This window comes from Syngnathus scovelli, chromosome 14 (genome assembly GCF_024217435.2).
Source record: "Syngnathus scovelli strain Florida chromosome 14, RoL_Ssco_1.2, whole genome shotgun sequence".
Classification (NCBI taxonomy): Eukaryota; Metazoa; Chordata; class Actinopteri; order Syngnathiformes; family Syngnathidae; genus Syngnathus; species Syngnathus scovelli.
In genome coordinates this window covers 11,105,639-11,131,780 of record NC_090860.1, presented here as the reverse complement: position 1 = coordinate 11,131,780, position 26,142 = coordinate 11,105,639, and the positions used below count along the sequence as shown (strand labels likewise).

The window sequence follows — 26,142 nt, the reverse complement described above, 5'->3', positions numbered from 1 at the left end:
GATCTCAGCATGATAATGGTGTCTTTTAATTTGCATTGTTTTTTTTCCCCCCCGTAGTTTATCATTCAAGAGACTGTTGCAATTAAGCTAAAGTTATTATTGCAACATGATTATACTTTTACGGTAAGTGGAGGATGCTTGTTGGACTCGCATGTCACGGCATTTAAATTCCAATGTAATCTCACTAGACAATCGTGTTCAATGTCTATTATAAAATGCATCGCAACACGGAAGAAAAATATAACGTATGTCTTGCCTCTCTTAGGTCGAGGGATATGCGGTGCAGTGTGAATTTTCTCAGGACGGAACAATTCTAGCGTCCGGCAGCTCCACCGGCTCAGCCCACTTCTACGACTTTCACAACGCTCGGCCGCTTCGCTCCCTGCGAGCGCACAGCCAGCCGTGCTTGTGCGTGTGCCAACATCCCGTCTTGCCAGCCACCGCCGCCACTTGCGACTGGGCCGGCGAGATCAAGGTCTGGCACTGAGGATGAAGTCAAAAATGGAACTTTAATGTTAGGTAGGTGAAGACAATAAGCCAAACTGGATTTCTGGGGCACACACACACGACATGGGCAAGTCATTATCTTGAAAAGCAAAATTCTCTTGGTCTCTTGATGCGTCTTTGTTCTCGGCAACTCTGATGTGACATTTCCCTTAACGTCTCAAGCGGAGCGAGACCAAAGTAAAATGAATCGCTCACATCTGTCAGCGCTTTGTCCGAAAATCTCACCCGTCAACAAAAGATCAATGACGTGCAAAAGCTTGTGATCCTTATTTTTGAATTGAAGCATCCTTAAAATACACAATTGACATTATGGAATCGGATTATCAATCGACATTGTTGGTAATTAGCTATTTGACTTTTCTTTCCACTGCATATCCATGATTTGTTAATATAAAATGAATAAAGCAGCTGGATTCCCAACACTCATCTTTATTAAATAAATACAGCAAAAATAGATAATCATGCATCAGACAGACATGTTCACATTCTGTTTTTAGCGGGACCATTAAGGAGGTAGGACTGCACAGACCCACTTGAATTTCTTGCTTGGGCCGATCAACACATTCCATAAATATCATAACCACTGAATAGAAAATATTGTTGTGTAAAGATGCATTTTCCATCAGTCTCTTTCTGTACATCACCTCAACAAAAATAATTTAATTTGTACAGTGGTTATATTCATTTTCCAAAATTCACTTTCAATAGACACCAAATAAACATAAGATTGGAAATTTGGCAAGAATGTTGAAAAAATATAGTGAATAAGTGCCATTTGTGTTGACAACAGTTGAAGCCAATGTTTGCAAAAAAATAAGAGGTAGAAACATAATATTCAAAATTGATCATCTCCTCGATTTCACTCAAATCATTCCTTCTCCAATTTTGCTTTAGTAGCTTGCAAAAGGGGAAAAAAAAGAACATGAAGGGCTGTCAAAATAGTGGCAGCCCATTTCCGTGTCTGTGATGATCCTGTATGTCATTTTAATGGAATTCACTCAAATGAAAATAACGACTTCCAAACTCAACATAAAAAGAAACCGTATTAAAATAATATCTTGTCATCTCATTATTAAGCCAACGCCAAAACGTATCATCCTTAATTGGACAGTCTTGATTGGCACACTCGGTCACATCAATTCTTGAGTCCTATTTTTCCCATTTTATACAATTTACTTGTTTCACATCTCATCATTAAATCCACTTGAATATGAATCCATTGAATTCTCCCCCAAAAACTCCCAAATGATATAAAACAAACCAAAAGTGATGTGGAATATATTCCAATCGTGTTCTTATTCATACAAGAGGCTCACTCCCTTTCCCAAGACACCGCCTTAGTTACAAGATAAGACATTCCTTTATTTATCAGTATATACACGTTAGATTCTGCAAAGTTGTGCCCCACTAAACGGAATTAAGGCAACTTAGCCAGTGTCCTGCTACGTGGATAATGATTGTGCAATACAACATCACATTTATGGATCCACTTTTATAATTAAAAAAAATAATAGTACAAAATCCAGCTGAGTTTTGTTCAAACTCTTGCAGCTTGCATCGGAACCATTGCATTGTTTTGATTTAAGTCCAGTCACTTCTAATTCATCTGACTTAACTTTTTGTGGTTTGCTATACAAGCTCACTGATACAATAAAATTGGAAAATGGTTATGAATAATAGTATCCCATTACACATGCTTTACATTTACTTACTATTTATACTTTTTTTCGAAGAAGAGTTAAGTTTCTTGCTGGTTTTCCTAACAGTATTCAGTATCAAAGTTTTAGCACAAAGCACAGTACGTCCATGGTCTGTCTTGCTGAAAGTGGTTCCATTCCAGTGACTCCAAAGATCAACAAAATGAATCGTCACTGAATTGCTACACAATTTGTCGCTAGCTAAAAGCTACACTTTAATTATGACGTACGATAGAAAAGGTGTCGCAGACTCAATGAAACATGCCTTGGCTAGGATACATGAAACACTGAACACCCTCGTCACACCAAGTATGCTGCGGAGAACGTTTGAAGACAGTACAGTACAGAAGGCTAGTAATCATCATCGTCATGCATAAAACAAGCTCCTTCCTCGGTGCTTCAGTTGAGCAGCGTGCCGTAGAGCTGAGCCTTGGTCAGACTGTCCTTCCTCGTCAGCCCAGTGCTGCCAAATTTTTGGTATCTCGAAGAGGTTTTCTTAGGGAGCGCCGGGCCGACAGCGCTCAGTGCGGAACTGGAGCTCGGGCGTTGCCGAATACTCGGCCTAGGGCTCGGGTAATGCTGAAGACTTGAGGCTTCCAAGGGACTTTGGTGTAAGGACTCGGCCGAGCTTGCCGCACTCAGATTGATAAAGTCCTTCTTGACACGCTCCTTCTCCTTTGAACTTCCTGAGAGCAACGAACTTTCCGGATTGCCGTCCTTGGCCCGATACGTGGTGGAGTTCTTTTTCTGTTTACGAAGCTCCGCCGGTGGATGTTTGGGGCTGCGACTGGGGGAAGGGGAACCCAAGGCGAAACACTGATCCAGCATGTGGCTGTGGAAGACGTCATCTCCCTCTTGGAAGCTGCTGTAGTGAGATCCCTTGGCCTTGCTCGACGGGCCCATGGCGTAGTGGCACTCTGAGAAACTATACGGCGAGCTTCGTCCTGTGACGTTCCGATAGGAAGACGAAAACGTGTTGATATCTTCCACACTCAACTGCTTCCAGCGGCCGCTTAGCTCGTCTTCTTGGACGTGGATATCGGCCTTGCTTTCCAGGGTGGTACCTTGTACCTGACCCAACCCGGTTGTAGAACCCATACTGTGAGACGAGGCCAGGCGAGGGGTGCTGGAATGGTACGGTTCACTGAAGCAAGAGCCGGTCCTCGTGTATGCCGGCGAGGTGCCCTTCTGCGGACTCCTCGAAGTCGCAATGTGCTGGATACTGTTGGACTTAGGGAAATCTGAGCCGTCTTTATCGTAGGAAGACATGCCTTTGCGTTCGTACTCCCCGCTACCACCATCCCGCCAGTCCATGTACAGACCTTGGTGGGAAGTGGATAAAGTGCTACTACCAGTGCGTACACCCCCACCCGCTAAGCCACCTTTGTCATCTGAAGCGAGACTGAAACTCGAGTAGGAACTGGAGGCAGGGAGGCTTCCGGCGCTGAAATCCTCATGGCGGTGAAAGGACGACGGCGGCTCATGATGGGCGAAGCTACCGGAGTGGTAGGCTTCCTCATCGGGGTTGCTGTCTGTGGAGTTTTGGGCATGGAGCTGGAGCATAGTGGTCCCGTGGAGGTCGATGCTCTGCCGGCGGTCCGTTTCCTGCCAACGTTCGGGGCAATACAGGGCCGTATCGCTGCAGTACAAGTCGGAGGACTTGTACGCAACTCGGCGGTTGAAGTGATCGTTACTCCCCGGTTCCGCCAGGGAGTCTCCATCCTGCGGGTGTGGACTCGGGGAGCGAGTAACAGGGCAACTGTTTCCTGGTTCTGGTTTTTCCAGTAACTTGGCTATGATGGTCGTGGGCACAGCGTCAGAGTAGTTGGAGTGGCACATTGTCATGGTGGCTTCGCTACCCTGATTATGTTTCTTTATGTGAGAACTAACGCGTTCCTGGAAGTCCACTGGCAGCTGAAACACGGAGAGACAAAAAAACGAGATTAAAGCAGATGATTCTAAGACTCTTTGGAGAATACAAAGTGAAATATTTTGTCATTATTTGTAGAGGTGAGCGCAAATGGTTCTGTCTATTGCGTCACCCTTTAGGAGTTCCATTTTCTTGTTCTGTTTTAGAAACTAATTCATTCTCACACAGTCCAGGCCTTCTCGGGGGACTCGCGCTATTTTGCCCTCTCCAAAATGAACTTGTCAGGAAACTGCTGAACACAACATCCATTTATTTATTTGTTCCACTGTTTCCCAACACAATTCTACCTCCTTCTTCCAAACAAGGCTCCAGATTCCCATTAATAATTGCAGATATTTTTTTGCCATGTCTCACTGTCAATTACCTGTGTGGCTATTAAATTTAGATGTTCCAGTCATACCAGCTCATCTTCTTATTCTTTCATCTTCTAGCAGCTTCTCAAGAAAAAAAAAAAAGCCGTCTTTTCTACTTTTACTCAGTGTCCCTTTTTCCTCACTCTACCATCAAACACATATCAGTTCCACAGGGAACATCTTAGATTCAGATTAAACCAGCGCTCCGGGCCTTTAGATGGAAATAGACAGAGAGAGAGACAGAGAGAGAGAGAGAGAGAGAGAGAGAGAGAGAGAGAGAGAGAGAAAAAGATAGATTCTTTGTTTGGAAATAGAAGCTCGCCTCGGCATAAAATAACCTGCATCTTATGAGTGTGGCCTATTTTTAGCTACTGCCAGTTTCCAGGAGGAATACAGATGAAAAGTAGGTGAGGACACTTGGAGAGCGCTAGCTCAGCGTTAGTTGTTATCTGAGGCAAATCTTAATTAAGCCACTCTGTTTGGATTTCATAGCCGTAACTCCACCTTTGATGGTGTTGTGAAATCATTTACATATTTTATTCATCTGAAAATAGATGGATAGATAATAGCTCACAAACACCTTTATAACGATTGTCATTAAAATGATGTTCATTGCGACGTTTGGCGGTTCCAACACAACGATTAAATGGAGTCGAAGAGCTCACCTCAGACATCTTGTGAGCTCTGTAATGAGATTTCGAGCACTGCAGCAGCTGGGCCGCCAGGTTGCAGTCTTTCCTGTACAGGTCCTGAAAATCAGACACAAAGCTCCATCATTCATGCGCTACCAGACACAACGAGAAGGGATTTGGAGTTCATATTGCCACAGGGGCAAACCTCCAACACTTTAAATTACCGCTTTCTAATCGCCATTTAATTATTTTCTAATTAGGGGGAGACCTGGGTGGGAAGAAGGGCTAATTATAGGTGCGGTGATGCGATGTGATAGTAAGTAGTAGACCTCATAAAAGGCTTCCTGGGCTATGTAATATAATTTGTACATACATATTTGATGGCAGAACATTGGAACTGACTGGAGAGCATCTTAATCATATTTTCTGTTCCCCGGCTATAAATTGGACAGCTGTCGTTGTTTAGTATATAATATAACCGAATGGAATGGCCGACCATCCGTCTTCGTTCGGCTTTACGAGGGTGAGCTGGTCCCCGCTGACTGAAGTTCGGTACACCATGTAGCGGTCGCGTTCTGTTTGTGTGGGTGGTTAGTATGTTCTGTAAAAACTATAAAATCAATTCACTTAGCAAAGGTCACGCTCTTGCCGCTCCATACTGTATCTCAAGCGTGCCGCAGCGCTGAGATTTTTTATTTATTTATTTTGCCGAGGGGATCAAAGCGTTCGCTTTGACAGCTTTTGACTCCCCCGCTAGTTTGCTGCGACTTTCTTTCCAATCATTTTAGTATTCCATCTTTTCCTATCGCCGGGGGAACGTTAAGGCGCCCCTGTGGATTGTGGAGACGTTTCAAATAGTTTGTTGGCGGTGACTTAGTTTCAGTCGCTTCGTAGTTAGCTAACACTATTGAATATCCCCGAGGCTGTACAATTTTCTCGAAAGGGAAAAAAAAAAAAAAATCCATCTTGAGCCACCGTTATCCATAATGGCACCACAAGCCTTTGGAATATCTCATGAGACAAGTAAGCATAGATTTGTTGTTGTGCTTTTTGCCAGCAGTAATGTACTGACGGCCAGAAAAAACACAAATGGATGCGATGGAAATGCAACATTGCCGTTGCGTAGCGACAAATTCGGGATGCCAGACTTTTCGTAGCTGCTCAGTACAATACGTTTGACAATCACATGATTACATTTGATCTTTTATTATCAAGGGAAAAAAACACACCATTCCATGTTATATTATTAAAGCTGGCCTTAAAAAAAATGATAAGATGATTGATTGTACTATCCTGTTTTCCCCCCTTTGGGTGTGTGACAGATAGCGGCAAGACTAGCTCATTAGCAGCGACGGCTGTCTCGCACCAAACGCCGAGGGTTCAAAAAAATGAACCTTGACTCCAATCAGCCCTGCAGGAAATGGAGAAGGATTGTCCAAATCCTCTTCTGCCACTCAAAAGGCCTCACGACTGCCAGAGAGCAAAAAGAGAATATCTAACCTGGCCTCCAGTCCTCGCTGAGATCTTCATTTCAAAAGTAAGTCAGACACATTGCCACGTGTGTCCCCTGGAGCTTATCTCCAGGATGCCCATTGCTAAGAGAATATTCCCCCTAAAACAATTACTCCATCTGTTCTAGCTTCTTAGAACAGAAATATCCAAGATCTTTTGGAAATATGAGACTTGACTTTTATGATGAGACGCCGCTTCGAGCTAACGTCCATGTTGGCGCTAACAAAGCTGGATTGTGGACCAGGAATGGAAGTTAAAGCACTTGTGTGAGTATCTCAAGTTACTGTTTCATTTATGTGTCTTAAGTCAAATATAAACTTCAAGCTAGATTAAAAGCTTGGTTTGCAAAAATGACAGATTTTTACATATTCAGTGTATCCTTTATTATTATTTTTTGGCCAAGTTTTCTCCAATATCCATTATCTAAACTTTACCTGAGTCAGCTAGTCCAGAAATGTGCGTTTATTGTCTTCTACTTTTCAAGCCAGTTTTAAAGTAAAGGCACTTATTGTTACATTAATGGCAGGCGAGGAGACTCACATTGTCCTCCTTGAGTTTACTGATGGTGAGTTTGGCCTCCATGAGATGGTTGTTGAGGACGATAATCTCACGGCTGAGGGCTCTCTTCTCCTCTTCGTGGTGCTGAGACTGAAGAAAGAAAATGTCACCGTGTTAGGGAAAATATTTTATAAATAAATAGATAACGTGTTAAAAAGGAGTATTATGATTAAGACAAATCGGGATGTCTTTGCATTGAAGATGCAAGATGAGAGAAGGCCCAGAAGAGAAATGAGGACATCCTATGAGCGTGCTATGTGAAGCATCTGCCAGCAGCAGGTCTTAATTAAAAGAAGATTACACTCATGTATCTATTACACTGATGCAGAAAGAGGACGGAAAAGGATACAAATGAGACGCTTCCATTTTTGTCCTGATGGAATGAAGACAGAGGAGCCTAACGATGCTATTTGCTTGTTCCGAGTAGCCGAGCGTTTTTTTTTTTGTTGCGGCGCTTATTCATATTCACCACATGATCCTCGTAGACTCCAAAGTTTTCTATCGATTTATTTTCCAACTTTTGTTTAGGAAAGCCTTGGTTTGGAATCCCAATAGATTTTTTTTTTTTTAAATAAGACAGGTTCTTTCGCCCAATAAGCATAACAAATAGAGAACATTTAAATGAAAATTAAAAACCTGCGATATAATAATCAATGCGTTAGAATTATTATCTATATTATAATTGATAACCCCTTCACTGCTAAAGACTTGAAGTTGTTAAAAGTTGTTAAAAAAAAGTCATAAAATCTTTGGTTCACATAAATTAATCATTATAAATAATTTTTAAACAATCATGTTGATAGAAAAAATAAATACGTATTTGAAATGAAAAGACAAAAAAATTTGAAAGGATGCAAACCGGCAACCACTGAATGAAATATTAACAAGTGAGATTACCCGCAACTACTCGTCCCTCTCTCACAAGTACAGGACTGCACAGTCAATCTAATTCGTGGCAATTAATGTCAGTTGAAGCAAGAGAGCGCCATTGATATTCAAAAGCAATCCCGTCACCGCGTCGTTCATCAGCTCCAAACAAGCAGACACTCTCCCGAGCTCATTACGGGAGAATTCACTTGTGTTGGTTGACCATGTTTCAGCTCAAATGTGTTGTTGTGCCGCCTTCTCATTTGATGGAGTATTATTGCAGTCGTCGTGTGTCCTCCCGAATGGAGACGCCTTAGCTCATTATGTACAACAGTGTGATGATGGCATAATGGCTGCTGTGTAATAATGCGTTGTAGTTTAGCAATAACTTTGAATTTGCAATTATACGATACAAATCACTAATCAGTATTTCTCATTTGCTGTTATAATATTTCATATATAGCGTCCCTCTTAGTTGAGATAGTTTACCCTCGAGAAATCTCAGAAAATGTCGCACAAAGTAAATTTCCTAATATAATGTTCTCTTCTCAATTTGCTCACAAATCATAGATCAATGAAGTAGTCAATAATTAATAACTTTCTCACCCATTAAGTGAGATTGGGGCATTTTCAGCAGAAAATAGCAAAAGTGATGCCTACTAAAAAATGTTAATTGCCTTTAGATGCCACAAGATGGTGGCAAAATGTGTTTTTTATAATGAATATTTTATTTTTACAATATAATACAGTAATGAATACTGCCTAGCCTTGTCGCAGTAATTCATTCAAAGATACTGCATACACTCTACAAGAGCAACATACTTAAAAAAAAAATAATAATAATAATAATCAAAACCATCCCCTGTTGCACTTTGTCGAAAAGATGTGTATTTGTATTAATTAGTTGTCACAAAGCCCGCAAAAGAGTCACAGCTGCTTGCCTCCTGTCACAGCATCACATTGTCACCAATCATTCGGGAGCTAAATCCCCCCCCCCCCAAAAAAATAAAAACTTGATATGCAAATACTTTATTCATATTTGAGGGAGATTGGCCTGGGGGGTGCTTTGTTTCCCAAACACACGGGGGCTTCAGAGACTCACTGCTGACAGCCCAAATATGCAAATGTCCTCTCGGCACAAAGATAACTACCCAACCTGCCAGCGCACATCCCCACAAGCCTCTTGCACACACACACACACACACACACACACACACACGTACACACAAACAACACAACACGCAGCTTGTTTTGGCCTCGTGGAAGAAGTGTTAAAAAGTGAAGTGGATTTAAAAAGTCTGTCACCTCCAGTGCTTTCACTTCTTCCACCTTACATTCCGGCTTTTCACCGGACCACAAATGAAGTCCAAATCTCTTGAGATGCAATTGTCGGAGACTTCACGGAGGAGTGCAAAATACACACACAAAAAAAGAAAAAAACGCTGTGATGTTCTTTTCCTCATTAAAAAGGATTTTCAGATCAAATACCACCTCTCTGTGCATATTGTGAGCTTGGGAAACAAAAACAAAAAGTTTACTTTTGTATTGCCGTCTTTAGAATTCGGAGATTCTCAACCACTATGCTGTGGGTTTTTTTTTTTAAGTGGTCTAAAAATTATGATTTACTATATTTCTTTGGGTGGAATTTTTTTTTTTTGGGTACTTTGAAATTAATGTTTGAGAACCACTAATTGGGAATGAGAACAAGAACTTAATTTGAGTAGTGAGAGATTCGCATCTTGTGTTAGCATTAAGCTAACCAAGACAACGCTATGTCAATACACATGTAATTCTCTTAAAGTGGTATTGACATCGTGTTTCTTGTGTTGCGCAACAGTTGTCGAGGCCTGTTGTCTGTACATCTGCCGTCATTGCCATCAAACAGTGGGCATTTTTTCCGACTCCTAATTACGCAGGGAAAGCGGCGGCATCACACTGCTGTGATTTATGAAACGATTTTTTTATTTACTTCTGATTCTCACTGTTTGTGTTTTTAGCATTCATGGCTTCCAGGATTCTTGATAATATAAATGCAGATGGAAGCTTCATTTAAACCAACCCCGCTGTGAACTGTGTTTGTCGATTTCCGAGCGTTCCGCTTTGGAAGCTTTGATGTCGTTGATTACGAAATGTGTCTCCGCGCTTTACAGGGTGATGCGATTGCCCGAGAAAGTGCAGCGCGCGACACAGTTTTGAGAAAGACGTGATGGATTAACTGCATCAAGCAAGTGTGCCAAGCAGCTGTCCATAAAGCTGATGAAGATCTTGAGAAAAAAATAAAATGCCGATGTCAGCTCCTGCCAAGGTCTCTCACTTTTAAGCCCCAAGCCTTCCTCGTGGGTCATTGTGTTCCCCAAAAAAAAATCTACCTCTCAGCCAGGCACAAGCAATTTACTTCAGCCACTTCCTTTGGCCTCAAATTATAAAATGAGAAAAGTAACAAACAAGCTCTCCACCCACTCGTCTCCTTTTTTAATAAAAAAAAATATGTACAGTGCTTTAGCCACCTGTTCGGCAATTAAAAAGTTAGTTGAAAAAGAAAATTGGCTTCAGCAGTGAATAAAGATTTTATTGTGGGGGAGTGCTGATGCAAGAACAATTTCCATTATTTCCTACGAGGAAACTTGACTATCATTCAAAAATTAAAAACCAAAAAGAATCACCCAGTTCTTCTCATTTTGGCAGTTTATAATACCTTAAATCCCAAAGTTACCTGAACTGTGTGTACCCTCTAAATGCTATTCAAATGAATTCAAATACTTTCTAAAAACATTCGGATTAAAACTCCCCACTGAACCAATTGCACAGCCAGCCGCCAAAATATCCATCGAATATTAACGTCGGCTCGCTTTCACTCGGTTAAAAATAGTCTTTCACTACTCCGCAATGATAAAGTGCATGGCAACAGCTAAAGGTTTCCATTTGTCTTCAGCACGGAACGTGCGCAACAAATCAAACCCTCCCTCCATTTTGTTTTTTTGGCATCTCCATGCCAGATTGTGTGTTGTGTTTTGCAGCGTTATTTAAATACGCTCCATTGCGGGACAATGTTGGGCGACTCCCCAATGAGGTGAACAATAATCTTATTAGGAAGAGTGAGACTTTGATTTCCTGCCAGTGGCCGAGTGAGCGCCTGTTAGTTAGACGACCCTGCCAAAGACTCTTAGGAGGATTACAGGGAGAAAACAATTATTTGCAGCACCATGGACAGCTCCTTTTCACAACCCATGTGGTGCTGGGCTTTTTTGAGGAGAGGGGGGGGTGGCCTAAATTGTCGGGCCAGTTTTATAATTGCATTATATACATAATTCACATTCTTGTGTTTGAAGAAAGGCTTTTAAATAATGCAATGGTTACTTCTCAGCCATAACGTTGGCGGTGTTTAATTTAGGCGTGATCATTTCTCATCACACTCAACTTTCGATACAAACACAATGAAAACTCTCTCATAGGAACTACTGTTGGCCACAGCTCACACCCAGTCACTCACATATTTTATATATTTTATGTATATTTTCAACACCTAAAATGTCAGTCGCTGGCGCATTCATCGAGTCATAGTCTCTTAATGTACATATTGAGCTGGAAGTCCGGGCTCCGCATTGTTTATATTATATTTCAGCCGAGCAAACATTTTCCGGGTAATTTACTCTCATAATTCATCTTCATCTCAATCTGAATCATTGCAGTGTTATCTCAAGCGCCGTGAGGACTTCTCGGTCGACCTTGTCCGCTCTCTCGCTCCTCTCTTAATTGTACCTCTGATTTCATCTTGCCTTTTGTGGAGGACATCTTTTGCAAAGAAACACTCCCAGCCTCTCGTGATGCTTTTGCGTGGCGTGACATCAAACCAAATGGTGATGCCGCAAAGCCCGCATCCAAGGGGGGGGTGAAAAAATTAATGCTGTTTCAGACAGGTGCTGTGAAAAGATGACAGTATTCACCTGACTGGAATGTGATCGTGTGTGTGTGCAACGGAGTAGATGAATAGGCCCTGATGGGAGCAGGTTATTATTCTTGCCTCGACAAGAAGGATTGCTCGAGAATAGCTCATGCCGCCGTGGAGTCTGCACACGTTCTATTTGCAATGCTCTTCTGATTTTAGAATTAATATTGCTGCCTCGGTCGTAAAGAAATCGCCCACGCATTCGTGGTTTTATTCATTCACAAATTCACTAGTCATGTTTTTGCTGTAAGATGCCACAAGATGGCGCCAAAGCTGTGGAACTCTCCTAACTTCCAGTAATAACCCAGGCTGAAAAAAAAAGGAAAAAAAAAACCAACGTGCATTATCGATTACATTTTTCAGATTGGCAGAAATACGTAATTTCATTTTTTGGCCCTCCAACACATTTTTCGGACTCAAATGAAGTACTCTTCAAAGATGTGTTGCTCTGACAACCTGGAAAATCCAATTGATCCATGCTGCTTCTTTGAACAAACGAGCCCTTAACACGATGGACTTTATCGAATTCAGACATGAAAGTGAGGACAAATCCAATGACCCCCGTTTGCCCGCTTAGCTTGTCAGGGGTCAATATAGTACCTGCGACCGGCTAATCATTTCCCACAGTCACTTTTTCCATTACGCTGTGTGGCGAGACCCTCATGGATCAAACTCATGATGAGATTCCGATCCACTTGAATCGAGATACTCGACGGACGAACCTAGCTTGTCGAGGCCCTGTCTCATTATTTTCAGATAGCTCCTTAAGCTTCTTCAAACTCCTAATGTGATTGGCTGACTGAGCGTAGCAACAGTTAGCCGTAATAGTTTTCACACAGATTTATGAGACGTGATATGTATGTATGAGAAAACAACTTCAGTGTCTTACCGTCCTGTGCATCTTGTCCTCCAAATCCTGATTGATCCTCTGCAGAGCCGCATAGCTGCTCTGGATTCTAAAACAAACAAAACAATTGCACCGTCTATGAATGCAAAGCACAACATATGACGCGATGCTAACAGTTGCTGTACACGACTCAACCATCTGCACCTACGTTTGATTTTACAAAGGCAGAACTTCAATTGCGGCACATGAATGGATGAGATTTGTGGCATATGTTGCATTATTGACTCATATTTGAGATGGAAAAAGTGAATTGATGGTTTGCTCGAATACGAACCGAGGAGGAATATGTGTAAATATTTAATGATCACACATCAGTAAGATTGTGCAGAGCTCTGTTTTCTTTTATTATTCTCCTAAAAAAAAATAGGCCTATGTTTTACTCTTTTTATGTCACTGCTCCATTGCACGGCCGCTACGGATTTTTCTGGGGCTCGTGCCGATTCTGATATTAATTAAAATCTGTAATGACTGAAATAACTTCTGGTTTGCTGTCACATTTAATTTTACCACAGAGGCTGAAACAGCCCATTTTTTTGCTCATTTTTTAGGGGGGAAGCGAATATTTGAATGTCATTATCTTTTTTATGTTTTAATATGTGAAACAAGGGCAGAAATCAGCCAATTAGTATTATGTGCCGATTATTTACTCGATGCTTAATCTCTAGTAATCCACAGTCTTAATAGAAGAAGAAGGCCCCACTTTGTCCTTGTGGTCTTGACCTTATCTTTTTTTTTTTCTCTCTTTAGGTAGCATGATGTTGTTTATGAATCCATGAATCAGCCGTAGACAAAGATGATGGAATAACGACCAGAGAGAGCTTTGAGAGAGTGAAAGAGGTGAGTAAATGAACACAAAGTAGCGGCGGTGGGCGAGCAGGCGGGAACGAGGTGTCATGGTTGAATTGATGGAGATCAAACAAGTGCGGCGAGAGTGGCCATTACCACACTGTGTTCTCATTTGCGGCGAGTATTAAGAGGCTTGCGACTGTTAGGCTCTTAGTGCTCCTTGTTGCCGGAAGATTAAATCGTATAATATTATTTCCAACTCCCCCGACGATACCATCGTGTAGCTAAATTTAACATACAGCCGGGGGGGGAGCTCTTATCATGACTTCCTCTACTTAAGACTTCAATTAAATGAAATGTACCAAGTCCTCTTAAATGAAGCACCTTAATGCACAAGAATATCTTCTGCAAAAAAAAAAAAAACTTGAAATAATGCTGATAAACATCCATTAAATGTTCTTTATAGGGAAATGTAGCAAAAAATTGTTAGCATGTCAATGACATTTTCCCATTAGCATTAAGTTAGTCGCCTGTTCTTAAGGCGCCGTCATTTTAAATACCAACATTAATTATTTTATTGATTTTATATTTGCTTTGGACTCTTTTCTCCAATACTTTCCATCGTTCTTTATTTGTGTCGATTATTAAATCAAGGTTAGTTTAGCCAAAAAAACTAAAGCCAAGATCTAAGCCTTCTTGAAAAACCGCAAACTACAGTAGGCCTTCAATCCTTGCACGTACCTGCGTAGCTTCTCTGTAAACTTCTCCAGCTCCTCCTGGGCCCGCCGCAGTTCCGTCTCCAGGTACTGACGGGTGGAGTCGAACTCGCTTTCCACCATCTCTAGCTTGTGCGTGGTGTATGACAGGCGCTTTCGGAGGTCCTCTTTGTGGTCGTGGAAAGAGCTGAGGGGGGGCAAAGCGTTAGCTGGGGAGAAGTCAGGTAGTTGTTCATTGAGAAGAGGAGGTGGAGTCAGCATGTGTGTTTGCTTGTGGATGCACTGTAATTCAGTCTGGAGGCGAGAGCAGCGAGAGAGGTAGCATGCAGGAGATGGATGGATGAGGAATACTAATCGGGAGGCATTCACAGGAAGCGAGCAGTGCTGAGAAACAAGCTCCCAGAGGTGCAATGCCGATTTCCTGCGCAACAACTCTCCTGTTGAATTTCTTCTGGAATCCGACTTTCTCGTCTTTATGCACACTCCGAATTAATGGGTGACAAAATATTTGCCCCAAAATTCCGATTTTCAACCTACCACACGGGTCGTGACACGAGTGCAGTACCGCACTCCACCATCTGCGAGTGTTTAATTTGCTTTAATTAAGTCAGCAGGAGCGGCGGTTGACGTTTCCGCGCTTTGGCGGCTGATCCACGACGGGAGGCGAGGCTGACAAACGGCTATGAAAAGATGCCACATTAGCTTTAAATGGCTTTTTAATGGCGCCGACCCCCCCCCCATCATGAGGAATTCATTCCCATCAGTCCCAGTGAATGAAATGGATGCTCCTTCGCTTTAATGAGGAACATGCTTGACTCGCCTTACCTTCTCTTTTGATGTTTGCAACCATTTCTCTGGCTTTTGAGGGCTGTTTTGCCAATGTATATCTTTTTCATAGCTTTTGCGACTGCCTCGGCTCACGTGCGTGACATAAGTTGCCGCCGCCGCCGCTGTTGTTGCTGATGCTGCCGCCGAGATTGAACTCTAACCATAAAGCAAATCTCTTTAAGTTTTGCCCGGGGAGGCAGACTGGAGTTGGCTATCTGCGGTAGACCCTGGCGAGAGAGCAGAGGGGGGGGGGGGACAAACAAAAACAGCTTTTGAAGCAACGCTCCAAATAGTTTTCAGTTGATGCTTAACTCATATTCCATTATATGTCAAAACTTGTTGACAAGATGTTGAACAGAAGCTGACCTAAGCTAAACCCCGCAAATGAATTACAAGAGAGAAAAGACATTTATTTTCCTTTTCTTCAAGGCACAGTTTCATGTAAAGAGGCACGCAGCCTGCAGACATATTGAGCTATCGACTGGCTGAGCGCAGAGGTCATTCCTCAATACATCAGTGCGATGATGAATGCGTGCGCGTGCATTTGTTATCCTGCCTTGTGCAAGCTCGATCACCCAATCTAAAAAAAAAAAAAAAAAAGGAAATGGCCTTCAGGTAAACCTTTGCCATTGTACGTGTCGCTCTACACCGCTGCGAATTATGAACTATGTGATTGGATATGGTCCTTTCTGTTCCGAGTGTGACGTATAGATCATAGCTGAGAAATCAGTTCCAAATACCTCAGCTAAAATGTCACTGGGAAATATTGTTGGCCAAGGGACTCAAGTGACTAAAGTAAAGATAGTCAGCCCTATTTTTAGATTTTTTTTTTTTTTTATCCCAAAAATATTTTTAGAAGGGCACAGGTAGAAAGGGGCGTTGGCGCCGTTGTGGGAGAGACCACAGCCCCCTTTTTGCCATCCAGTTATTCCCTTTTAACATGGCGGAAGGACTCGATAAAGTCAGGTTCATTCATTTGATGCAATTTTTTAAATAATCGTAGGTGTGGTAATCCCAAATTATATGCGGTGTAAAATTATCTGCTTTCCCAAAACTTCCCAATAAAAACGGTCCGCTAGACATCTCAGCAAGTCTCCAACATCGTCTCTTGAGCCGCAAAGTAAGCATAAAAGCATAAATGCAAACCGGCGTCAGCCTGCAGCACTACTTTTATCTCCTCCCGCAGAGTGTCAGCGTTGCGCTTCGACGCCAAACCAAAGTTGCACATTTTTCCGGCCTGTCGCTTTCCCTTAATGGCTCGGCGAATTATTACTTTTAATCTTCCTCCGACACCGGCTGGGGGGAAACAATGACGGTTTCTGGAAGCGCTGCTAGCGCGCTCGCTATATGGTTTTTCTTATCTTCGAGGCAGCGGCGGCACCACGGCACAAATAGTTGCTGAATTGCACAAGAGGCACGCTCGTGCACACTAAACACACGCGCACACACAACTCCCTGCGGTTGCGTATCATCTCCCAGGGGGATAAACGACAGCTTGCTACCTCAGGTGCAGTTCGGCGAGGTAAACACGCCGAGAAACAAGTCTTAAATCCTCTCCAAAGTCCTGATAGGATGCTTCGGCGCAGTATGTAAATCAGTCTCGTGCTTCTGTCCTCAATTATTGAGCGCATTAAGACGACAAGTATGCGTGCAAACACTTCCAAGCGAGACGATCGGCACTGCTTGTTTTTCCCGTGCCCCGTACTTGTGTAATCTGCTTCTGAGCTTGTCGTAACTTCCGCGCCGAGTAAACAGTAATTGAGAACCTGCCACTAGAGGTGGCAAGAAAACACACGACTCTACTCAAGAGTAAAGAAAAAATGTATTTCCTGTGAATTATATGCAAATGAGCGTTGAGTAAATTAGCTAATGATGACGTCTCCGATTAAACTGTGTTGTGTTGGCGGCAAACGTACTTTTTGAATTGACGACCCAAAAAGTTCTTAGCCCATAACACATTTTCCCACGTGTGTTTGAGAGATTTTTGTTTTTACTTTAGTTACTTCCCATCATCGCCTGCCTGCGGACTAACTGAAAAAGAATAAAGCAGAATGCAATTTTGAAGCCAATAAAGGCCACCGGCTTCTATCGTTGATGTACAACGCTGAGCCTTTGCACCGGCCGCAGGTTGATTTACTTCTAATGAGCCGTGGGAGAAGTGCAAGATGCTCTCCTCTGCCGTGACCAAATAACCATTTAAACATTAATGGGGCTGCCAAGTCCAAAATCGGCCATTATGTCAATAGATCGCGGGGCCAGCGGTGCCGTGTCCACTGCGAGCCGTAGATCTTGAAATTGTAGCATTCGGCGCTTCCCGCAACCCAAAATGTTTTCGCGCCTTTATTTTAGTCGAAAAATATAACGGCACAAAATGTAGGAAAAGTATCATGAGGTGCTTTAAGATGCGAGTTTGTGCTTACAAGTGACTGGTTTCTTAAATAGTCTTCAAAATGAATAAAAATAATATTGAAAAACCAAAGTTATAAAAAGTAGTAAACGCAAACCTGTCCAAGAGATTTTGTGTGATTACTACCAAATTCGAACTGCATTGACTGTGGCACAAAACAATTTTTGACTCAGCATATCAAAAAAACTCTAATAAATCAACTTTGGAAATTCAGACTCTGACGCCAGTTTGATTTAGCAGCCATTTTTTTTTGTGGGCACGATAATCAAGAGCGGACCCACAAAAAAAGTCTCAAAAAGGCTTGCTTGAAAAGTCTCAGGAAGTCAGCCATTTTGGTTCATTACAGCAATTTTCCAGAGGTCCTTTAAAAGTCCAGGAGATTTAGCGAATTTCTATAAGCAAAGCTAAATTGCGTTAATTTGGATCTTGCAATTTCAAGAGATTACTTTTGCAATCCCCAAACACCCCGTCATCTTGCAAACGAGTTGTTTGTACACCAAAATGGACCTTTGCCTTCTCTCCTTCCCCGTCCAAACTTGTATATTTGCTCTGATGCAACACTGCAGCAACACAAAAGTCCCCGCTGACTTCACCGCAATAATCGCGGCCACAATAAGGCTCGGCTCGCAAGATTTAGCCGCTTGAGAAACGATGGATATAATTCACAGCCCAAAGCCGACGGCTTTCATTTCAATCTGCATGTCAAACGAAGCGTAACCTTCAACAGGCTACTTTTGAAACATGCATGATGCTCATTATCAAAGAATCTCTTCGGGACGCCCGACACGCTATACTTGATTTAACTTAGAAGTTGCGTCCGTGTTTAGCGGGGCCCCGGCAGCTAATATGTTTTGAATTCACTTTAGGCCGCGTCACCGCTCTGCAGTTTACCGACAAAAGAAGCTCGTGGGATTAAATTAACCGATAATGAAGAGCCTCCCCTGCTGACTCATAAAACTCCCCCCCCCCCCCTCCCCACTCCTGCATATATCCTCTAGCCCTTAAACAGCACGTCGGAAAAGAGCGGCGTACTCTTGATTTGCGCGGATGGGAAAACGAGAGGGCGCGTAATGAGCTTAGGAGGAAGGCGGCGAACGCTCGCTCAATTTGGAGTATTTGATACGAGCATATCGGGAGGCGCTGTGGGGGAAACCTCCCGTTCACGTTCGTTTTCTTTTTTAATCATTTAGGGTTCACCGATAAAGATTTCATTGAGTTTGTTCGTCAAACAAATTACGCAACAACAAAAAATAATGCTAATTTTTAGTGGCTATCTGTAACTTTTTACCCAAACATAAAAATCGTGTTGTTCCGCTAGCCGATTGATTTTTGTTCGCCGAGTCGAAGCGACAGTCACAACTTATGTTGTTCTATCGAGTCCGTCCAATCGAAAGTGTTACAGTCGTTACGACGGCCATCCCGCTGTGTTCTCCTTCAGGCCGTCTGTGTCTTTCTTCCTTTCTTTGTTATCATCACACCACATACTGACAATCTGGAAGTCGGCCGTGTGTCACAGCATAGGACGCCGCCGCGAGGGGGAATGGTGGCAAATTGTGTCCATGACGGTTTGGAACACAACGCAATGGCCCTCCGGGCTGCGGCAGACTATCCGCCATTGTGAACCGCGTGCGTCCCGCTGGGTCTTGACGGACACGTTTGAGCGGGTTTCGGCAGACAGGCGTATCGTTGTTGCCCCCCCAAGGGTAAAATTAGGGTGCGGCGCCACAAGGAGCACTTTCAGAAGATGAGAATGCAAAGGCGGCGTTTTGACTACGCTACAATCGAATGGTTTCGCTGTGAACCTTTTCTAATCTTCAGCGTGTCTCGGACGTAATTGGACAGTGGAGGTAAACGGCCGCGGGCTCGCACAGCATCTGCTCGTAGAGCAAGGCGACAGATGAGCCAACTGCGCTGCGATGTCTCTTGATGGCGCCATTTTAATTGAATCGGCTTTTCTGACCCTTTGTTTAGTTGCTTGGTAACTCCGTGAAACGGGTGGAAACACATCGAGTACGGAACTTTACAGATACTCGGCGCCACGGGCTTTTTTTCGTTATCTACGGTTTCTGGTCATTTGATCTGGAATATGGTTAGCGATCCCTTGGTTAGATGTGAACAGATATAAAATTCAACTAGTGAGTCATTAGCTGTTTTTGGAACGCATTTCAGTTAGAGCAAGCTGTGCAAAATTCTGGTCATGTCTTTGAAAACTTCTTAGAGGGGCAAAAACACCGCAGACAGCAATTTCAGCAACATGTACAAAATGTTCCAAACACCAACGGCGTCCATTTGCGACCTGCTTGACACTGTTTTTTTTTTTTTTTTAACTCGAGAGCAGATGATTATGTTTACACTCGATCTAACAAACTCAGAGCTCCCGCGCGGAACCCAACCTGCCAATTGTAAACAAACCGCAAAAAAAGTCCGCTATATGCCGCAGGTCCTTCGTTCCGTAGGGTGACTCACTTTTTCCACGCTGGTTTGTTAAAAAGCAATTTAGAAGTCACCCCACATGTTGTGGCGCATTATGTGTTTGGCGGGACGCCTCGTTACTGTGTGAATATGAACACAGATGGCGATGTCTCACTTGGCTGGGTTCTGCGTGAAAGGCACAAGCCCTTCTCTCTCCCCCCCCCCGAGCTTCCAATTTTACAAAATCTCTGCGGTACAGAGGACGTCGTCAAAACTCTTGGAAAACTTCATAACCTAACTTTTCTCCCGTGCGGTTTGTGTCACTTTTACTGCACAACCCAACCTGGACTTTGGCGTGTTCTGTCAACACGAGATGATCTCAATATATTTGGCATCGATCCAGTTTGGGCCTACAAGGGAGCCACAAAACGAGCGGCGGTGATAAGCTTTGCTTTATTATCCATGACAAGAATCATTTGAGGCAAGCGGGGAGGGAGGAGAGCCTCGCAGCGTGTTGTTGTTGTTGTTGCCGCCGATGCTGCCAGACGTTTGCTTGGCCAGCCTTCAATACAATCGAGTGTTCAGCCAACAGATTAGTCCAGCATCTCCTCAAAGGTCTTACATCCAAAAAACAGAACGGCTCATTGCGGTTAATGAGCCTCCATGCGGTGATATTATGTTCAGTTCATACACCTTGTTGAAAAGACATGAACAGTGGAACGTCCAAAATTAAGTCATCACATGAGTCAAGTCATTAGCAAATTCTCAAATTAAGTTATCATTTTTAAAATTATTTTTAGTAGTCATAATTTTTTTCGGAAGATTCATTATTTAGGCGTAGACTTGGTCTGAATTTTTTTGCGGAATCTGAACAGCATCTGCACGTTAGTAAATGAGGGCCAGTCGATCGTGCCAAAGAAATAAATTCCTTTGGTTGTTTTTCCTCTGACGTGGTGGTTTCTGGTCCATCACATTAGAGGCACAAGATGATGGGGCCAGTCAGCTGATTTTTTTTATTTTTTTTTTTAAGAACATTGATCGTATCGTGTCACGTAATGATTGTTGACCTCTGTTGTAGTTAATATGCAATACAAGTTTTCTGCACATTATGCAACTCTAAAGTTTGCTTGCTTTTGTCGAACCCTCACATCTCCACAACGGATCTTTCTCTCTCAACAGCTGGAGGTTAAAGCAATTAACTTGAACATGTCATGATGATGCTATCACACACACTTGCAGGCAGCGCGCTGAGGAATACTTAATGATCACCCCCGTGAAAAAAATTCAATCGGTCACCAATACAAGTGAATAGACAGCCAAGCAACACATGGTAACAACCATTGCACGCACCAGTGAGGAAAAAAATAAATATTAGCCGTCTCCCGTCTTACCGTCTAAACGCCTTCCGCCTCATTTTGGCCGCTTGTGGATCCCTCCAGAATCGCATGCATTTCCTCTCATTGTGACTGAATCTTCACTGGACATGCACACGGAGTGAAAGTGAGGACTGAATGGGAAGTGGAGGGAGGAGGTATACGTCAAGAAGGGGAGGGCTGATGATGGAGAGTAGAAGAAGTGGGGGCGAGGAGAAGAAGAAGAGGCGCTAGAGGTGCTCGGTGACACGACCAGGAGGAGAGGCGGAGTGAAAGTGTCTAACCTCGTGTCACGTTGTGTCTCTCCATCACAATCCTGGCGGGAAGAGAAGAAAAAGAGGGAAGGGGCAGGGGCGGGTGATTGCATTTATTTTTCAGGCAGATTTATGTGCGGGAGTTCCTCTTGCGTGGCGTTTAACGAGCTCTCATGTCCCGTCAAACAAACACATCCGTTATCCCGTACCTTACAGTGTCACCGGTGAAGACGACGACGGCGGCGGCACGCTAAATGACAGATGAGCAGCATAGGGAAGGAAAAAAAATGCTGCACGCTGCAGAATGGGAGAAGAAACCGAGGGTGGGAGGACGACTCGCATCAAACGGCTTTTAATAATACATAGTGGAAATGCGGTAAACCCCCGTTCATCATGGGGATAGGTTCCCGACCCACCTGGAATTTTCTAAATATTTATACTTCATTTACTTCATGGTGAAGACATACTCGAAAAGCAGTTGACTCAAAGACAAGACAATTAAAAAAAATCTCTGAAGTCAAAAATAACCAAAATTGGGTCAAAAATAGACAGACCCAACTTTTGGTTTTATTAAATATTGGGAGATATTTTGAAGTTCTTATGTACTCCACGACGTTCTTTGCTTTTGCATGAATGGATGTGAACCCACTGAACTTTATAGCATAGTTTGTTTAGCTTTTAGCGCAGAACCGTATCTCATCAATGTGTCAAAGCCGACACATGCTGCCAGGCTCCAAAATAAATGCACTAGCGCATCCGCCATCAAACCTTCTCAGCGTTTACGATCATCATCATAAGAAGGCCAGGAGGATCTCTTTATTTTTATGTGCGTCATATCTCATACTTATCGTCGGTATTTAAATTTAGAGTCGACAATATTGGGTGGGGTGGCGAGCGCGAGTGAGGTGCCACAAGGTATCGTACGGACGTCACAAACAAAACCGGATGAGTCATACAGCTCCTGAATGAGGCGACGCTCGCTAATCCGTTCTTTCCGTCACAGTGTGTGTGTCTGTGTGTGTGTCGGGTGGATGGAGAGAGACCATCAGTATGAAGGGAACGCATAATTAATTTTTGCAAAAATATTCCAAATGCTTTTATTTGCTTGTGCCTTGGGTCACTTTGTAAAATACAAAACCCATTCAATGTTGCAAAAAAAAGAGGGCAAGATGGCAGCCGTGACACAATCATGACATTTCTGTGAAATCAATCTTATTTCTTCGCCGCTGAATACAACACGCCTGAGGTGAATTTGCAGCGAAAGGTTGAAAATATTTTCAATACTGCATGCCACTTGTCCTTGTGTTCATCTCTGCGTTGGTGGAAAAGCTCTGAGGCTAGCAAAAGAAAAAATGTTAATGCATTTAAATGGGAATTAAAATGAGACCTTTACCGTGGCCCCTTTCACAAACAACCCGCCATGTGAATGTCAATCGATCGGGCTGGAGATTCAGTCCAAACCAAAAAATGGTTTGACCTGAAGCAATATTTGACCACTCCGCTAAGATTGCAAGTTTCTTTTGCGTAGCTATTCTTTATGATTGTGACAATACCCAAACCGGACAAAGGTTACTCACCGTGATGTTAACTGCTCTGGGCAGCGAAATTGACCTGTAGGACATTCGGGGAAAACCCTCCGGCCACTTGAAGATGGGACACGGGTTACTCCTTCCACCCGAGGACCACCTTGGCTCGTAACTGACTTTCTTATCCTTTTCCTTCCCTTCCGTTTCTTTTATTTTCTCATCTACCAAGGCTCCATTTCTCTCCCAAAGACTTCTGTCGTCTCTCTCGCTGCCTCTCTCCGGCGCCTTTTTCAGGTGCGTCTCATTTCTCTCTTTGATCAGGGGACCATTAGCCATGAGTTCATCAAGTTGCCTCACTCTGTCAATGTCCGTCTCCAGATAAAGCCTCCCGGTGGAGGCCTGCGACTGTAACTTGGTACAAAGCTCTATGCTGGGCTCTCGGTACGAGGGATTTTCCGTTTTTATTTTCCGCAACACGTCCGCCGGTTCTAAGACCTTGCAGCTGGGTAATGTCTTGCTCCACTGGTGAATGGAGCTTGCGATGTCCTTTGAGTCGTTTTCGTTAATGGTCTGGAGGTTGGAGCTGGTTGGGCTGAACCACGAGCTCGTAGGCGCGCTCGGGTTCGTTGGAGGCGAATGAAATGAGACCGCCGGGGTTTGAGATGACGGTGCCGTCGGAGGCGATGGGTAGCGGTGTCGCAAGGTGGATTGTTTGGAAGAGCTGCTGTTGGATTTCACCACCCTGCCTGTCACCTCGTTGAGGAACTGCGAGAACTTGAGCCTGTCCTCTTTCTTCTTTTCTTCTTGAGGTGTTGAGACTGCCAAGGCCTCCTTGTTTGGAGAAGCAGAGTTGGCGCCTTGGGCCCCTGCGTCTATCATCTGCACTGTGTTGGTCTTCTCCAAATCAACATTAACTTCCATTTTCGGAACGGGACGTGTAAAGATTAGATTTTGGTAAATGATTTCAGGCTCCACCATGGCACTAGTGGACACCTGCTCTGTGTTGCCATCCGATTGCTCTGTGCTACCATGCTTCGAAGATGACCGAAGCAGGCAGGTAGCTCCTGAGCTCCAACTGTTGGTGTCCCAACTTCCATCATCGTCACTGGAGCTCCCGATACCGCTTTGTAGACTCGGGCTGGTACTCCGCTCACTTGGGCCCGGACTGGAATTGTCTAGGCTGCTGAGAGATCGCCTCCTCAGAGATCCCTTCAGTCTTGATACGGAGAAGTTTGGAAGGGATCCTTGGAGGCTTGGTAGTGATCCTTGCAAGGAGGTGACAGAATCATACATGTGTCTTTTGTGGTTTTTTGGTTTGGTAGCATTGTGGAGACTTGAGAAAGAAGCTCTAATTAGCGGAGATGACTGACGACGCAGCGGAGGGTCCTCTTCGTGGTCGCTGTACGGGCCCGAAAAAACTGGGCAAGACGCGGTGGAAGAACAAGAGCCACGATCCTGTCGACTCGACACCATTCTGGATCTCGGTCGTCTTTCCAAAGTAGCCATGTTTTTCTTCTTTGCCCTTCTTCTTGCCGGCTTGGGTGACAATTTTTTTATCGACTCAAGTCTGACACCATCGTCTGATATGGACACGCACAAGTGAACCATGTCAGGCTCGGTCGCGCAGCGTTCCGGCAGCTTTTGGTTCTCTCTCAACTGCCTGTCCCAATTGTCCAATGCCAGGCTCTTGCAGCGTGACACACTTTCACTTGTTCTGCGGATTACCCAATGAGAACACAAAGCGGTTTGAGTCTGATTGGTAATTTCACGTCCACAAACCTACTTTCATTTGCTGTCAATCGTTTTTCTCCTTTACGATCAACGGCTAGCATCCCACGGGCTACCGCCGCGGGCGTTATCCAATACGAAATGTGTATCGATATGGCTGGCACTGGAAATTCAGGTCAGTGATATTGAGCGGCGCTACCATGTGACTTTTGGGTTTGGGAGCAGCAGGCCAAGCTTATCAATCGATGGCTGAAGCGCAGTTTGGTAGCGGTTATCACAGTTTTGAAAAAAAAAAATCTTTAGCGCCGTCTGTTCGTCTCCACGTTTTGTTCCTGCTTCCACACGCCACTTGTCAAAACATTTAAAGCTGTGTGAAATAGATATAATAATAGTTTAATCAGATGCTGAAACACAAGCATCCTCCAGCTTTTGGGATAACACCGATTTCGCTAATAAGATCTCTGCCGACTCATCGCATCCTGCGAGCACGTTCCGATTCCCCAAAGCCGATGCAGACGCAACGGAAAGATCAGATGCTTCATTTCATCCCCGCCAGCAGCACTGATAAACTCTTCAGAGAAATCTACTTTGGCATCTCCCATGCACAGAACACGGCTTGTTATGTTTGCTGTACATTTCAAAGCTTTTTGTGGGCAAACGCAGCAAGCACAATATGACATTATTGATTACTTGTCGTGTGTAGCAGTAGCGTTAAAATACAAACCGCAGCAGGAAAATCAAATCAATCCATCACGTGACACGAGTCTAGTGTCACTCTGTGACACTAGAACTACTTTATAATGTATCTTTCCCTCGTTTACTGCCAAGGGAAAGACAATTCAATTTACATACATTAACGCTTGCATATCTTCTTCGCTTATGACTCCCCACTGCTCCCCTCTCCATGATGTCAACGTTGAATGTTGTCATAGAAACAATGACTGTAAGTCGGATCCATCTGTTGACTTCTGTTAGAGATAGTACGCAAGCTTATTGTGTCTCTTCCCAAGCCCAAAGCATTATTATTTTATTTTTTTATTTTAATAATTATAATAATACCCCCGTGGGGGCAAAGCGGTACAAAAAATAGATGGATAATAAAAATAATTTTCAACATCAAATTTGAAGCAGCTTTTTCATCACAGAGAGAAAAAAAACATGAAACATAATATTATACATGCGCGTCCCACATTCACACTAAGT

General features: G+C 43.5%; 2 protein-coding genes across 13 annotated transcripts in view; one reads left to right on the top strand and one right to left on the bottom strand.

Moving 5' to 3' along the window:
* The window catches only part of LOC125980460 (WD repeat-containing protein 25), a 48,023-nt gene that overhangs the window by 7,456 nt on the left and 14,425 nt on the right, over positions 1-26,142 (top strand). For 7 of the 10 annotated variants that reach the window (XR_011088085.1, XR_011088089.1, XR_011088084.1 and 4 more), the window contains 4 exons: positions 266-519; positions 6,442-6,656; positions 6,759-6,897; positions 13,657-13,746. Coding sequence is in view for 1 of the 10 variants with exons in the window: in XM_049739563.2 (XP_049595520.1) it covers positions 266-487 (222 nt within the window). In the remaining 9 variants the exon portion in view is untranslated. Of the gene's footprint in view, positions 1-265; positions 1,562-6,441; positions 6,657-6,758; positions 6,898-13,656; positions 13,747-26,142 lie in introns of those variants that run through there. The other 3 variants (XR_011088087.1, XM_049739566.1, XM_049739563.2) reach the window with 3 other exon arrangements.
* On the bottom strand, positions 921-24,900 carry LOC125980452 (brain-enriched guanylate kinase-associated protein). 3 transcript variants are annotated; one of them, XM_049739547.2, is made up of 7 exons: positions 23,263-24,900; positions 21,716-21,747; positions 14,437-14,598; positions 12,892-12,958; positions 7,172-7,279; positions 5,153-5,236; positions 921-4,118 (listed from the first exon to the last, which is right to left on the bottom strand). In XM_049739547.2, the coding sequence occupies exons 1-7, from the start codon at positions 24,817-24,819 to the stop codon at positions 2,604-2,606; spliced, it is 3,525 nt and encodes a 1,174-aa protein (XP_049595504.2). In that variant the 5' UTR covers positions 24,820-24,900; the 3' UTR covers positions 921-2,603. The 3 variants fall into 3 exon arrangements, with proteins under 3 accessions (XP_049595504.2, XP_049595505.1, XP_049595507.1); XM_049739548.2 differs by lacking the exons at positions 21,716-21,747; positions 23,263-24,900 and adding exons at positions 15,237-15,466; positions 21,450-21,700; XM_049739550.2 differs by lacking the exons at positions 21,716-21,747; positions 23,263-24,900 and adding an exon at positions 21,450-21,700.

Coding starts and splice junctions, on each gene's coding strand:
- LOC125980452 (XM_049739547.2), bottom strand. CDS start 24,819: ATGGTTCACTTGTGCGTGTCCATATCAGACGATGGTGTCAGACTTGAG. Junction 21,748..23,262: donor CCAGAGCAGTTAACATCACG/GTGAGTAACCTT, acceptor TCTTCCCGCCAG/GATTGTGATGGAGAGACACA. Junction 14,599..21,715: donor GAGACACAACGTGACACGAG/GTTAGACACTTT, acceptor GCCCCCCCTCAG/CTCTTTCCACGACCACAAAG.